General features: G+C 40.5%; 1 protein-coding gene across 2 annotated transcripts in view; it reads right to left on the minus strand.

Annotated features, from left to right (window-relative positions):
• UBAP1 (ubiquitin associated protein 1) overlaps positions 1 to 16,756 on the minus strand; it is a 61,613-nt gene that overhangs the window by 15,394 nt on the left and 29,463 nt on the right. For both annotated transcript variants that reach the window (XM_046022515.1, XM_046022514.1), the window contains exons 2-3: positions 15,069 to 15,109; positions 1,965 to 2,089 (exon numbers count right to left, since the gene is read on the minus strand). In XM_046022515.1, the coding sequence (XP_045878471.1) occupies positions 1,965 to 2,089; positions 15,069 to 15,102 (159 nt within the window). In that variant the 5' untranslated portion in view covers positions 15,103 to 15,109. The remainder of the gene's footprint in view (positions 1 to 1,964; positions 2,090 to 15,068; positions 15,110 to 16,756) is intronic.

Raw genomic sequence — 16,756 nt, forward strand, 5'->3', positions numbered from 1 at the left:
ATATGATCAAAGATGGATAAGAAGAGTTGGCAAGGATATGGATAAACTGGAACCCTCATGTACTGTGGGCAGGACCATAAAATGGTACAGCCACTCAAGAAAACAGTACAGCTGTTCCTCAAAGGTTAAACACAGTTACCCTAAGACAACCCAGCAGTTCCACTTATACCCAAGAAAACCGAAAGCACACATCCACACAAAAACCTATCACAAACGTTCACACCAGCGTTACTGATAATAAGCAAACAGTGGAAACCACCAAAATGTCCACAAACCAATAAATGGAAAAACAAAATGTAGTGCTTTCAATATAATGGGACATTAAGGCATAAAAATGAATGATGTACCAACACTTCATTCATACAACATGGATAAACCTTGAAAACATTATGCTAAGTGTAATAAGTCAGTCACAAAACACTATCTATTGTATTAATCCATTTATATGACATGTCCAAAACAGGCATATCCATAGGGACAGAAAGTAGATTTATCGGTTGCCAGGGGCTGGGGGGAGAGGGAAATAAGGAGTGACTGCTAATGGACACTGCATTTCTTTTTGGGATAAGGACACTACTCTGGAATTACATACTGACGATGTTAATACACTTTGAATATACTAAAAAACACTTATGTGGACACCTAAAAAGCTGAATTTCAAGGTATGTGAATTATATGTCAATAAAGCTATTATTTTAAAAAATACAACTGAAATTCTCCCCTTTGATTACCTACTGCATATAGACTAGAAAATAAATATGTCTTAGGGTAACATGGTGGTACCTCAGAGAATCCCCCAGAAATAAAACTCCTTTGACAGAAAATTGTATTTTCTAAACTCTCAAGTCACAGAAAGAAGTGTTTGATAGGTAACGTACTTTCCTTTTTCCCATTTAATTCTTTCTCTAAAATGCAAGCTTGTTGAGGACAGTGATCAAGGTATTTATTTCTATCCAAACCCTAGCAGAGCACCGCTCAAAAGTAGGCACTCAATAAATGTGCACTGAGTGAAGAAAGGAAGTCATAGAACATAAGGCTATTTGCTGCTTTCAAGAAGTAATTCTATACTTGTATATGTAACTGAGCTTTAAAGATGAAAGGCTGAGAAAGAAGCTACTAAGATGGCATCTAAGCACATTCTAGAAGAATAAACAGATTTTAACAGGTAGACAGCTTTTAGGACAGTGAGAAAGAGGAAAACATTCAAGGTGGAGGTAACAGCTCATGAGAAAAAGCACAGTACTATAGGTCATATACACGGTATGTTCAATGAATTGGTAGTCACCTGGGTCGTAAGAGACATGGAGATGATGAGCTAAGGTGCTTTACCACAACCTTATGTCTAGATTTGATTAAATAAGGACTGGTGAATCAGTCTAAGTTTTTTTTTTTTTAACAGAGATGTGGACAACTGGAAACTTTAATTTAGAGATATTGTTCTAGAAACAATATGAAAAAAAAATTTTTTAAGTGCTATAAGCAGAAGGGCCAATTAAAGAGGACTACTGCAGAAGTCCAGGTTAAATAAAAAAAAAAATCACATAAGGATGAATTGGGTGGTAAAAGTGAGACAACAGAGAGAAAAAGATTTCCTAATTTGAGTGACCAAGAAGAAAATGAGAACATCAAAAGAGAGAAAAGTAAATGAGCAAGTCAAACGGGCAGTAGGGATTTGTTCTGGACAAGGCACAGAAACCCAGGAATGTACAGTCTAACAGATTGTAGATGATCTGTAATAAATTAACATATGTAAGTGTGTGCGCATGTGTGTGTGTATGTGTGTATGTGTGTGAGAGAGACAGAGACAGAGACAGAGAGAAAGACAATGTGAGCCAAGCAGTAACAGCTGCTATAAGAAACACAAATAAGAGATAGAATGGTTTTTATTCCTATTCACTAAACATCAAAATCTTACTCTTTAAATTTTTAAATGCACTAAACTTTAACTAAAAATCACCACTTACCTGTACTTCTCTGACCACCTGCAAACAATCAGGCAAGGAGAAGCCAATAGGAAGACCAACTTTAGCTGGTGTTTTGAATTTGTCTCCTATCTTAAATGGGACATCATCAAGGTAACTGAAAGTCCCTACAATCAAAAATAAAGTAAAAAAAAATCAGCAAAGAACTTTATTATTTGTTCTGCTATTATCTTACATCTAGGATACAACATAAATTTATGCTATCCTAAAACTAGAAGTTACAGAGACTTGCCACTCTGACTGCTTACCTTCTCCTGACCTTAGACCTCTGTGGAGGAAATCCTGCTTGAGCCTACTTAATCTTATTAGGGTTTATTTTCAATTACACTTAGTATAAAAGCCAAAGTACTCATAGAAGCCTAAAAGGCCTCTCCAAAGCCCATTGCACTAACTCACAGTAATTGTTCCTCAACCACGACAAGGTCAAACCCACCTCAAAATTTCTGCAGTGGCTGCTCCTTCTATCTGGAATGTCCTTCCCTGAAATATTCACGTGACTTATTCCTTCAACTTCTTCAAGTCTTTGTCAAATGTCACTCTCTCAATGAAGCTTATTCTGACCACTCTATTCAAAACCACCTGACCCCTGTTGCAGTACTCCCATGCTATCACCTATCCTTTCGCCCGCAGCACTTATTACCATCTAACATACTAAGGAATTTATTTTTAAATTATATTTATTGTCTGTCTGGCCCAATGGAATATAAGCTCTTTGCAGACAAACAATTAAGTCTATTTTATTCACTGACGTACTGTCAAAACCTATACATATTAGGCACTTAATACTGATGAATTGATAGAACCTCCACAAAAGAACCTCTTTGACTAGGAGTTCTCTACTTTAGAAAGAATCATTTCTAATTAATACAAAGAATTACTCTGCATTTTAAAAAATTTTTAAAAAGATTTTTATTTACTTATTTGACACAGAGAGAGATCACAAGTAGGCAAAGGCAGGCGGGGGGGTGGGGGGAGTGCGGGAGAGGCAGGCTACCTGCTGAGCAGAGATCCTGATGTGGGGCTTGATCCCAGGACCCTGAGACTATGACCTGGACTAAAGGCAGAGGCTTAACCCACTGAACCACTCAGGTGTCCCTACTCTGCATTTTTAAAACTATATTCTGCAGCAGATGTAGAAATATTCAAGAAGCACAGCACTTATGAAAAAAGGAAAACCAGGGTTGCTTGAGTGGCTCAGTCAGTTAAGGGTCTGCCCTCAGCTCAGGTCATGACCTCAGGGTCTCAGGATTAAGTCCCACATTGGGCTTCCCTGCTTGGTGGGGAGTCTGCTTCTCGCTCTCCCTCGGCTCCTCCTTGCTGCTCATGGTCTCTCTCAAATAAGTAAATAAAATAAAACAAACAAACAAACAAACAAAGACAAGACCATGGGAATCAAAAAAGGATTAATCAGGAGACATAAACCACATACAACTGAACTGCTCTAACTCCCCGAAGGCTCTCTTCCTAAATGCTGAATCATACAGAAAGACCAGGACATTATCATTGATTTACAGAGTCAGACAAAATGAGAGTGGCTCTTATATATGACTCTAATTATACACTCCCAATTGTACATGGTTTCTTTTCTGGACCAGATCTGGGGCTAACTTACTGGCAGAACCATCATGGACAATGAAATAGTTCCTACTTTTTTACTATTAAGAGCTAGTAAAATAAGGATTGTTGGGACACCTGGGTGGCTCAGGCCCCTACCTCCGGCTCAGGTCATGATCCCAGGATTCTGGGATCAAGGCCCAAGTTGGACTCCCTGCTCAGTGGAGAGCCTGCTTCTCCCTTTCCTGCCTGCTTCTGCTCTCTCTCTCTCAAATAAATAAAATCTTTAAAAAAAAAAAAAAAAAAAGGATTGCTTCTGGGCCTCACACTGGTTTATTTCCTTGAATGCTTAGACAGAATTATAGACAGAATATTACAATTACAAATATATATACAAATATTAGATAGAATAATACAATCACACCTCTTCCATGAAGATGGCTTCTCTCCCTTTCTAAAAACAGATTTCAAGACTTAACAAACTCAAGATATATTTGAAATCTTCTCATCATTCCCATTTCCTGAAGTAAATACTGCTCTGATACACCTGAAACCCTCCAGCAGAAAGAAGGCCCCTACTTGCACCCTTGGGGGCTGGCCTCTCTCTTTTCCCTATCTTCTAGTCAGAACTGAAACATTTTATGTATCTCCCACTCAGTGAGCAAATTAAATTCACAACCGTGCTCAATTTAACAATTCTTCTGGGGAATAACCATGGTTATTAATACTCTAGGAAAGTTTCTTCATTGGTCATATCTGTAGAAGTACTATTTTCTCAAATGGCAATGCCTAGCATATTCCCACCCTTTTTTTTTACTTGATTACTTCTAGTCCTGTAAGAATGAGCTTAACAACTTCCTTCTTAATCTCAGAACACCCAGTTCATACCAGTACCAGGTCTTAGCATTCTGTGCCTAGACCCTCTGAGTAAAAATCCTGAGTGTCCCTTAAGAAGGGATAAATGTTTCATATCTATACCTCCCAATCCCAGCATAACTGGCAAATAAGATGCTCAGTAAGAACAAATAAAGAAGCATGTTCTATACTTCTTTCATATTTAACTCTCACCCCTATGCTAACTCATATTCAATTAACTTTTATTAAAATTCAAAATGATTTACCTAAAATGGCAAGGCTACTCATAAAAATATATGAGGTACTTCCCCATCAAACTACCAGGTATCATCACAGGTTGTCCAAAAAAAACCAAGTACTGGTTACAACCCTAAAACCCTCTGTCACTTAAAAAATCTTTATATTATAGAAATTAAAAGCAAAGTTCTAACTTAAAATTTTTTTATCTGTCTTCCATGAAAACAGGTGCTCAAATTTTACTAGAGATTAGATTTTAGCTAGAGTCCTGATAGGAGACAAAGCTGAAACTAGCATTTTCTAAGAAGCATTGGCAAGATTTACAGTCAAATTAACAATCACAAAATTAAGTCTTTAGTTTCACAATGTTTATTCATTTAAAGTAAGTTAATTATCACACACACACACACTCTGAAAAAAATCCTACCCATAATAACATAAGAGTGCATGATATACAAATATTAAGAAAACCCACCCAGGGGCACCTGGGTGGCTTAGTGGGTTGAGCCTCTGCCTTCGGCTCAGGTCATGATCCCAAAGTCCTAGGATTGAGACCCAATTTGGGCCCTCTGCTTGGCGAGGAGCCTGCTTTCCCCTCTCTCTCTGCCTGCCTCTCTGCCTACTTGTGATCTCTTTCTCCGTCAAATAAATAAAAAAAAAATCTTTAAAAAAAATCCACACTAAAACTAACAGAATTTTCTTTTTTTCCTAACAAAATTTCTTAAATGAAGAGTTCTTTTTTTTTTTAAGATTTTATTTATTTATTTGACGGAGAGAGATTACAAGCAGACAGAGAGGCAGGCAGAGAGAGAGAGAGGGAAGCAGGCTCACCACCGAGCAGAGAGACCGATGTGGGACTCGATCCCAGGACCCCGAGATCATGACCTGAGCCGAAGGCAGCGGCTTAACCCACTGAGCCACCCAGGCGCCCTTAAATGAAGAGTTCTATTGTAGAATGGTGATGGGAGTCGAAGGAGAAAATTATCTATAAAAAATAACATACTTAACATATCTGAGCCAAATGAGTTATCTTTCAAAGGGTGTTCAGTTTCCTTGCCCAACTTTCAGTTAGGAAACTATGACAGTGCTGTATACACTGATGACTTATATTCTGTAAATTGAAGTAGGCCCTGGCATAGGGACAGATGGATCAAGCATTGTACCTTTAAACAACTGCTGTTTCCCTTCCTTAACACCAATTAAAGGTTTCTGCTTTTAAAAATCAGTTTCATTTCATTAACAAAGCCAATGCCAAGGTGACTTGGCACATCCTCTAACTTTCCCTGGTCTTGATCATTTAAACGTTGTTAGTAGGGAATGAGCCAACAGTTACGCGTTTACTGGAGAAAGGCCGGGGGGGGGGGGGGGGTGGCGGGGAATAAAGGGCAAAAACACATTTAGGGAAACCTGGCTGGCTCAGTTGGTAAAGCATGGGACTCTTTAATGCAGAGATTACTTAAAACTAAAAAATCTTTTAGGGTGGTCCAGTCAGTTAAGCATCCAACTCTTGATTTCGGCTCAGGCTGTGTGATCTCCGGGTCATGAGATTGAGCCCCCACAGGGCTCTGCACTGGGCATAGAAGCTGCTTGGGATCCTCTCTCACTCTCTCCCCTTGTCCCTCCCCACCCCATCAACCCACCTCGTGGTGCATGCTCTTTTTTTGTTTTCCTTTGTTTTTAAGATTTTTATTTATTTGAGGGGCGTCTGGGTGGCTCAGTGGGTTAAAGCCTCTGCCTTCAGTTCAGGTCATAATCCCAGAGTCCTGGGATCGAGACCCATGTCGGGCTCTCTGCTTGGCAAGGAGCCTGCTTCCCCCTCCCTCTCTGCCTGCCTCTCTGCCTACTTGTGATCTCTGTCAAATAAATAAATAAAATCTTTAAACACACACATACAGGGGCACCTGGGTGGCTCAGTGGGTTAAGGCCTCTGCTTTCGGCTCAGGTCATGATCCCAGGGTCCTGGGATCGAGCCCCACGTCGGGCTCTCTGCTCCGTGGAGCGCCTGCTTCCTCCTCTCTCTCTGCCTGCCTCTCTGCCTAGTTGTGATTTCTCTCTGTCAAATAAATTAAAAAAAAAAAAAAAAACACACACACACATACACACACACAAAAGATTTTTATTTACTAGAGAGAGAGAGAGAGAGAGAGACAGCAAGAGAGGGAACACTAGCAGGGGGAGTTGGAGAGAAAGAAGCAGGCTTCCCGCTAAGCAGGAGCCCAATGCAGGGCTCAGTCTCAGGACCCCAGGATCATGACCTGAGCCAAAGGCAGATGCTTAACAACTGAGCCACCCAGGGGCCCCTCTCTCTATTTTATTTTTTTAAAAGATTATTTATTTATTTATTTATTTGACAGATCACCAGTAGGCAGAGAGGCAGGCAGAGAGAGAGAGAGGAAAGCAGGGTCCCTGCTGAGCAGAGAGCCCAATGCAGGACTCGATCCCAAGACCCTGAGACCATGACCTGAGCCGAAGGCAAAGGCTTAAACCACTGAGCCACCTAAGCGCCCCCACCTTTAAAAAAAAAAAAAACTTTTAGGGGCACCTGGCTGGCTCAATGGGTGAAGCACATAACTTTTGATCTCAGAGTTGAGAGTTCGAGACCCATACTGAGTGTAGGGATTACCTAAAAATAAAATCTTTAGGGGCGCCTGGGTGGTTCAGTGGGTTAAGCCTCTGCCTTCAGCTCAGGTCATGATCCCAGGGTCCTGGGATCAAGCCCCGCATCGGGCTCTCTGTTCAGCAGCGAGCCTGCTTCCCTTCCCCTCTCTGCCTGCATCTCTGCCTACTTGTGAGCTGTCAAATAAATAGATAAATAAATAATCTTTAAAAAAAAAAAGATAGCTAAATAAATAAAACCTTTAGTTAAAAAAAAAAAAAGGCATTTAAAGAAATGGCAAAAGGGGCACCTGGGTGGCTCAGTGGGTTAAAGCCTCTGCCTTTGGCTCGGGTTGTGGTCTCAGGGTCCTGGGATTAAGCCCAGAATCGGGCTCTCTGCTTGGCAGGCAGCCTGCTTCCTCCTCTCTCTCTGCCTGCCTCTCTGACTACTTGTGATCTCTGTCTATCAAATAAGTGGATAAAATCTTTAAAAAAAATAAAGAAAGAAATGGCAACAAAGCAAGCAACCTTTTAAATTTTTTTTTTTAATTTATTTATTTGACAGACAGAGAGCACAAGTAAGCAGAACAGCAGGCAGAGGGAGAGAGAGAAGCAGGCTCTCCTGCTTCCAAGGAGCCCGATGCGGAGCTTGATCCCAGGACCCGGGAACCATGACCCAAGCCGAAGGCAGCTGCCCAACCAACTGAGCCACCCAGGCCCCCCTTTAAATGGGCAGATGACTACTGTAGTTTAATTAATGATCATGCTTTGAGGATTATAAAGAATGTATTTTGCAAATATAACTGACTATGTCTTACGAATTATTCATTTTAATCCAATAAATCAAAATACATATATTTAAAGACAGCAATTTCTCATTTCTCAATACACCTTATTTTTTAAATAGATTCAATAAAACTCAATTAACTACATGGCCCAGAGAATTAAACAGTGTGACTAACAAATTTCCAGCTTACCCCAAATACTTTTCAGTTTCGGTCTTTATTATTGAATATCTTTCTAAAATGTCTGAGCTCACTTTCGTAAGTTCAGTTTCGAGAAAGAAAATAAGTATATCTCTGATGACTATGACTGTGGCAGTTCCCTGAAGTCAGTTTCTGCACCTGACTTTGCATTACACCACAGTGGAAGAGAATGGGCTAAAAATGTAGTAAATTAGGATAAATTCTCTGAAAGCATCATAGTGATTTCTTTCTTTTTGAATTGCTGATATAATTTTGTCACCTGCACGTTTTCCTGCAAAAAAGTTGTCATTCCAGAGAAGAGGAGAGATGAATTCATAATGGAGGGTAGAAACCAGAAACCTATCTTACCACAATTGCTCACAATGGCTTAAAGCCATTAGGCTGGTTTCAAACTTAGATTAGGGGTGCCTGGGTGGTTCAGTAGGTTAAGCCTCCAACTCTTGATTTCAGCTCAAGTCATAACCTCAAGGTTATGAGACTGAGACTCATGTGGGGCTCTATGTCAGTGCAGAGTCTGCTTGAGATTCTCTCCCTCTGCCCTTTTCCTGCTGGTGCGTGAACCCCACCTTTGATAAATCAATCAATTAATTAATTAAAGTTGACAGATAGACACACGTGTAGACAGATACACACAGCATTATACAGATATCTGCTACAGGATGTAAAGTCACAAGAAAATGCGACTCATACCTTAACAACAAAAGCCAGATAACCTACAAAATCAGCTTTTTTTTTTTTTTTTTCCAAAATCAGCTTTTTAATATACAATGTCTGGCATTCAATCAAAAATAAGACACACAAAAAGGCAAGAAAATGTGATCCATCATTAAGAGAAGAACCAGTCATCAAACCCAAACTGAGGGATACCAAAGATATCGAAACTATCAGAAAGGTTTAAAGTAACTATAATAAATATGCTAAAGGATCTAATGGAAAAGATGAACATGCGTAAGCAGATGAGAAATTTCAATAAGAGAGTAAATATAAGGAAACAAAGCAACAAAGCCAGAAATGAAAAATGCAGTATCAGAGAGAAAATCTTTGATGGTTCATAACCAGGCTATCCTGATAATCAGAAAATACTTAGCAGAGGAAAGAACCACAGACCCTAAGGGTAGGTCAAAAGAAATTAACTGTACTAAAACGCAAAGATGAAAAAAAAAAAAAAAGAACAAAATGGAACAGAGCCTTAAGAGATATTTAGGACAATATCAAACAGACTAGTATGTGTATGATTAGAGTCTCAAAAGGATAGAGAGAAACAATGGGGCAGAAGAAATATGAAAGGAAATAATAGCTGCAAATTTTCCCAGAGTGATAAAAGATATCAGCCCACAGATCCAAGAAGTTTAGCTAATTTCAAGCAGGATAAATACACAGAAAATCATACGAAGGCACATCACAGTAATAATGCTGAAAACAAAGATAAAATTCTTGAAAGATGGTGGGGGAAGGGAAGCAATGATTCAATGATGGCCAGTTTCTTTACATTACACTGTAAAGCAGTAACAGATCAAGTTTAAAAACAATTTAAAATAAAACATCTTCATCACTCAGCAGAAAAAGTATTTCAATATCCTAGGAGAAATTAAACCAAAGGCAAAATGAACCTCCCTTAGAAGTTAGCTAGCTCAACGGTCATAAATAGGACAGCCTGGCCTTTCAAAGGAAAGAGTTTAGTTTTATTAAGTTTTATCTGATTATATAGACTCATATTTTTCCTAAATTAGAATCTCAAGGAACTTTCTCAGATATTAAAAAAGGAATCTTTTTGTTGAAACTTTTTTCTCCATTTAATTTATTTGAGATAGAGCGAGAGAGAGCAGGAGAAGGGCAGAGGGAACGGCAGAGGGAAAGGCAGAGGGAGAGGGAGAAGCAGACTCCCTGATGAGCAGGGAGCCCCACGCTGGGCTTGATCCCAGGACCCCCGAGATCATGACCTGAGCCAAAGCAGACTCTTAACCAACTGAGCAACACAGGCGCCCCTGTTAAAATGTTTTTAAAAACCCACTTCTGGGGGCACATGGGTGGCTCAGTCCAATAAGGATCCACCTCTGGCTCTCCCTCTACCCCTCCCCCAATGCTTGCATGCTCCCATGCACCCACACACTCTCTTTAAAAAAAAAATAAATAGGGCGCCTGCATGGCTCAGTCGGTTAAGTGCCTGCTTCAGCTCAGGTCATGGTACCAGTTTCCTGGGATCAAGTCCCGCATTGGTTGGGGAATGGGATGTGTCTCTGCTCAGCAGGGAGCCTGCTTCTCCCTCTCCCACTCCCCTGGCTTGTACTTGGTGTCAAATAAATAAATAAAAGCTTAAAAAATAATAACAACAATAAAATCTTAAAAATAAAAATAAATGTAAAAAATGACTTCTGGAAAATAATTTTTTTCTTAAATAAAGTGGAAAGTAAGTTAAAAACTAAAGAGAAGTAACATTTTAAAACACCAGACTCCAAGAAAGGTCTGATTTAAACTGAGCCAAGGGTTTGCAATTTACATAATATAATACAAGCACAGTATTTTTAAAGGTCTTTCAGAATTAACTGCTTATTCTCTCATTCTGTCATTTAGGGATATGTAGTTATTAATGACAGTAGAAGAACTTCTTCCTTAGTTGGAAAAGATGAACTTGAGGAACACCTGGGTGGCTTAGCTGGTTAAGCATCTGCCTTCAGCTCAGGTCATGATCCCAGCTTCCTGGGACTGAGTCCTGCATTGGGCTCCTTGCTCAGCAGGAAGCCTGCTTCCCCCTCAGCCTGCCACTCTCCCTGCTTGTGCGCACACATTTCTCTATCTCTCTGACAAATAAATAAATGAAAACTTTAAAAAAAAGGGGGGGGGAGTGCACCTGGGTGCATCAGTCGTTAAGCATCTGCCTTTGGCTCAGGTCACAATCCCAGGACCCTGGGATCAAGCAGGGCATCGGGCTCCCTGCTGAGAGGTAAGCCTGCTTCTCCCTCTCCCACTCCCCCTGCTTGTGTTCCCTCTCTCACTGTGTCTCTGTCAAATAAGTAAATAAATAAATAATCTTAAAAAACAAAAATGAACTTGGAAAATAAATCAAATGCTAGTCATAGCACAGGATCTAGTCAGCCCAAATATTTAAAAAGACAAAAAGCAATTTAATATTCAGTCACAGGAACAAATGTTACCTCCTTCTCCACATCCCAAATGCCCTGAAGAATTATACACACACATACACTCACTAACCCTAATGAGCCAGTCAGATAATACCTACCTTAGGGAGATTCAATCCACAGGCCTATAAGCTAGGCTGTACCAATCAGATCCTCCCTTGGCCAAAAGATAGAAAAACTTTTAGCTACATGATGTTAGCCACTTAAACTGAAAGATCAAGTAGCAGGCAGTATAATAATGGGGGGTGGCCATTTTTGACCCTATGCACTCTACACAAGTAGGTCAAAAAAGCAAGTCTATAAACAGAAGAATAAAAATGGAGCATGCCCGCAGAGAAAAGCCATAAGAAAAGGCTATGTAGCTTCCTGAGAGATGGAGGGAGTATGAGCTTTAGCTTCCTGGCTTTCTAATTTCAGCTCTGTAAGACCAGGCTGAACTTGATTTCCTGCACTCAGATGCCAACAAGATTGCTATTCTCCCCTCACCTTTTTCTTTTTTCTTTTTCTTTTTCTTTTTTTTTTTTGCCTATTTCCTTTAATTTCTATTCCTTAAACTACATAATATCTAAAAATAAGATTTTTTACTCTTAAAAACTGTAAAGCTACAGACATTCAAGTAGGACCTCCGCAGTTAAAAGCAGAAGCTGAAAAGGGAAAGAGAAAAAAATATTTTCTCGGAGCACCTAGGTGGTTCAGTTGGTTAAGCATCTGACTCTTGATCTCACCTCAGGTCTTGATCTCAGGGTTGTGAGTTCAAGCCCCATGCTGGGCTCCACGATTAGCGTGAAGCCTACTGAAGGAAAGGAAAAAGAAAAGGGAAAGGGAAAGGAGAGAAGAAAGAGAGGCGAAAGGAAAGAAGAAAGGAAAGGAAAGAAAGAAAAAATATTTTCTCAAATTTTACTCATGTAGAATGTTTCACTTAAACAACAAAATTTTGGTGAGGAATGTAAGGAGATGGAGGAATTTCTTAAAAAGTTACTGATGGGGGGGGGGCCTGGGTGGCTCAATGGGTTAAAGCTTCTGCCTTTGGCTCAGGTCATGATCCCAGGGTCCTGGGACCAAGCCCCGAATCGGGCTCCCTGCTCAGCAGAGAGCCTGCTTCCCTTCCTCTCTCTGCCTGCCTCTCTGCCTACTTGTGATCTCTGTCTGTCAAATAAATAAATAAATAATCTTTAAAAAAAAAAAAAAAAGTTACTGATCGGGGCGCCTGGGTGGCTCAGTGGGTTAAGCCTCTGCCTTTGGCTCAGGTCATGGTCTCAGGGTCCTGGGATCGAGCCCTGCATCAGGCTCTCTGCTCAGCGGGGAGCCTGCATCCCCACTTCTCTCTGCCTGCCTCTCTGCCTACCTGTGATCTCTGCCTCTGTCAAATATATAAATGAAATCTTTAAAAAAAAAAAAAAAAAAAGTTGGGGCGCCTGGGTGGCTCAGTGGGTTAAAGCCTCTGCCTTCGGCTCAGGTCATGATCCCAGGGTCCTGGGATCGAGCCCCGCATTGGGCTCTCTGCTCAGCAGGGAGCCTGCTTCCTCCTCTCTCTCTGCCTACTTGTGATTTCTGTCTTTCAAATAAATGAATAAAATCTTAAAAAAAAAAAAAAGTTACTGATCATATAACTTCAAAATTAGAATCTTCTCTCTGGACTGTTTAGCTGGAACACGTAACCTGGGGTTCATCTTATTTTCACTCTAGTCAAAAGGACTTCCCAAAGAGTCGAGATATATAGTTTACCTAAGGACTTCCCAAAGAGTTGAGATATATAGTTTATCTTTGAAATAAGATTTTAAGTTAAAATTTTTCTTTTTTGCTATTTTCTCTCCCAAGCCTTTCCTCTGTCCTTTTTCCTTAAAAAAGTGATCCAAAAAAAAGTTATCTAGAGGCAACTTCAGATCTACCTCTCTACTATCATTTGAATACTTTTAAAGTATTGTCTAATAATCCTTAGACAATAGGAAATAGCTTACCTGGCAGATCTGATGCCTAACCTGCTATAAAGATGCAAACTCCTGGGGCACCTGGGTGGCTCAGTTGGTTAAGTGTCTGCTTTCGGCTTAGGTCATGATCCCAGAATCTTGGGATCGAGCCCTACACTGGGTTGTCTGCTCAGCGGGAAGCCTGCTTCTCCCTCTCCCACTACCCCTGCTTGTGTTCCTTCTCTCGCTGTGTCTCTCTAATAAATAAACAGTATCTTTAAAAAAAAAAAAACCTCAAATCCCTAAGCATGACTAACTTAACTCCAAAAGGACTTAACAAAACACATAAAACTGATGTATGTAAGCATATGCACAATGGTAATTCAAAATATTAAACTGTTACATGAAATATGCAAGCAAGTTAGAACTCCTGCTGCAGCCTGATTGAGCCAACTGATCTGAACTGATTCGATGATCAAGCAACCAGAAGAGCATACCAATGTATGTCGCCATGCAGTCTGGCAAACCATTCTTACAATGACATGATTTTTTAAATGTAAGGACATGGGGCACCTGGGTGGCTCAGTGGGTTAAAGACTCTGCCTTCAGCTCGGGTCATGATCCCAGGGTCCTGGGATCGAGCCCCACATCGGGTTCTCTGCTCCGCGGGGAGCCTGCTTCCTCCTCTCTCTCTGCCTGCCTCTCTGCCTACTTGTGATCTCTGTCAAATAAATAAATAAAATATTTTTAAAAATGGAAGGATAGCTTTAAAAATCTTCATTTTTTTTAAGCGGGGTAGAAGCACAGGGCGGAGAGAGACAATCTTAAGCAGGCTCCACGCCCAGTACAGAGCCTGAAGCAGGGCCTGATCTGAACCCTGAGATCGTGACCTAAGCAGAATCAAGAGTCAGATGCTTAACTGACTGAACCACCAGGCATCCTCAAAAACCCTTTTTAAGGGGCGCCTGGGTGGCTCAGTGAGTTAAAGCCTCTGCCTTCAGCTCAGGTCATGATCCCAGGGTCCTGGGATCGAGCCCCGCCTGGGGCTCTCTGCTCAGCAGGGAGCCTGCTTCCCTTCCTCTCTCTCTGTCTGCCTCTCTGCTTACCTGTGATCTCTGTCTGTCAAATAAATAAATAAAATCTTAAAAAAAAAAAAAAAACCCTTTTTAAATAACTGCGTTGTCTGGATTTCTGGGATTTAATTCTTATCTTCTACTGTATGAAAAGAGAATCTAACTTTAATTCTTAGGCACATCCATTCCTCCCAAATGCAGATAATAAAGTTTATTGAAAGGCTGTATCTTAGAAAAGGATGATAAAGTATTCATTTCATTTCAAATACAAAATTGTAATTACTACTACTAACATTTCTGTAATTACTGATCACGGTTTATTTGTAGTAATTATTTCCTATCACTGTGGGGCAGGAAGGGAGGATGACAGGGATGGACACTAAAGCAAAACATTATTAACTAAAGTTTTAGAGTGTTTCACACCTGAGACAACAAAGAGCTACGACCAGAGAGTAAGAAAGGGAATGTAAGGACTTCAAAACAATACAAATAGGTAGGCTCCCCATCCATCTCTGGTAGTTTCAAGTACAATAACCACAGAGACTCTAAAATGTAACTAACTACTTCAATACTTCAATATTACATTACCTGAAATCCAGTAGAATGTATAGGCTACACTGTCGTACTTTTTCTCAAGCTGTTCATTTAAATAAACAAAAAGGGGGATTTACTTAACGCTAAGTGATTTCAAATCCTCAGAGCAAATCATAACTTAAACCATGATATCTAACAGTCCACTTACCATGAAAATCTGCACCCAACTTCTTAGAAGCCATTTAGAACCTGAAAAACAAAGAAATATTTTTAAGCACACCATGCTCTGAGGGGATAAAAACAAATCATTATGAGAAAATTGAGTCTTCAAAACTTCTCGGTCCCAAAATCTCAAAAAAGGAGAAAGGTAGAGATGCTAGTTTTCTAGAGAAAAGTTAAATATTTCTAAAATCTGCATGTTCTAAAAATGTATGTATGGGGACACCTGGGTGGCTCAGTCGGTCAAGTATCTGCCTTTGGCTCTCAGATCATGAACCAGGGTCCTTGGATGGAGCCAGGCGTCAGGCTCCCGGCTCCGCAGGTAGTCTCCTTCTCCCTCTGCCTCCCCCTACTTGTGCTCAGGCTCTCTCGCTCACTCTCTCAAATAAATAAAATCTCAAAATTTTTTTAAGTGAAGGACAAAAACATAAAACCACACATCTTTGCATTTTCAGCCCCTATAAAAGTAGGTCTGAAGTCCTGTCTCACACAAATAATCTGAGCTCTTATTTTTTTTTTAAAGGTTTTATTTATTTGACAGAGAGGGATCACAAGTAGACAGAGAGGCAGGCAGAGAGAGAGGGGGAAGCAGGCTCCCCACTGAGTGGAGAACCTGATGTGGGGCTCGATCCCAGGACCCTGAGATCATGACCTGAGCCGAAGGCAGTGGCTTAACCCACTGAGCCACCCAGGCGCCCCTAATCTGAGCTCTTAAACCTAAAAGTCAGTCTATTGCCCTTGATATGGTGTTTATACCTGTAACTTAAAAATATAAGCAGGGGAGGAAAATGTAAGCAGGAAAAAAATTAAGGTTAGCTATATGAATTTATGGTCTTTTGTCTATTAGCCTGTATTACAATATACTGTAAGGCATCATACTGAAAATAATCTATTTTCCTCCAAAAGTTAAAAAAAAAAAAAAAGGAAAAGTATATCACACCTATCTTGTGAAAACTATTCAAAATAGAATTAAAATCTGCATAGGATTTTTTTTTTTTTTAAAGAAATTAACAAATTGGGCGCCTGAGTGACTCAGTCATTAAGCATCTGCCTTCAGCTGGGATCATGAGCCTAGGGTCCTGGGATGGAGCCCCAGGTCCAGCTTCCCTCTCTGAGGAAGCCTGCTTCTCCCTCTCCCACACCCCCTGCTTGTGTTCCTTCTCTCGCTGCCTCTCCGTCAAATAAGTAAATAAAATCTTAAAAAAAAATAAAGAAAAATTAATAAGCTGATCTTTTTTTTAAAGTTTTATTTATTTAAGTAATCTCTCTATCAACCTAGGGTTAAACTTGTGACCTGAGATCAAGAGTCTCATGCTCGGGGGTGCCTGGGTGGCTCAGTGGGTTGAGCCTCTGCAATCGGCTCCGGTCATGATCTCAGGGTCCTGGGATCGAGCCCCGCTTTGGGCTCTCTGCTGGGTGGGGAGCCTGCTTCCCCCTCTCTCTCTGCCTGCCTCTGCCTACTTGTGATCTCTCTCTGTGTCAAATAAATAAAATCTTTAAAAAAAAAAAAAAAGTCTCATGCTCTTCCAACTAAACCAGCCAGGCATCCCTATACACTTTAAATGGATGAACTGACAGGGGCACCTGGGTGGTTCAGTTATTAAGCTTTCCGACTCTTGATTTCAGCTCAGGTCATGATCTCAGGGTCCTAAGACCAAGCTTTGCGTTGAGCCCCCA

The sequence above is a fragment of the Meles meles genome, chromosome 11, assembly GCF_922984935.1.
Source record: "Meles meles chromosome 11, mMelMel3.1 paternal haplotype, whole genome shotgun sequence".
NCBI lineage: Eukaryota > Metazoa > Chordata > Mammalia > Carnivora > Mustelidae > Meles > Meles meles.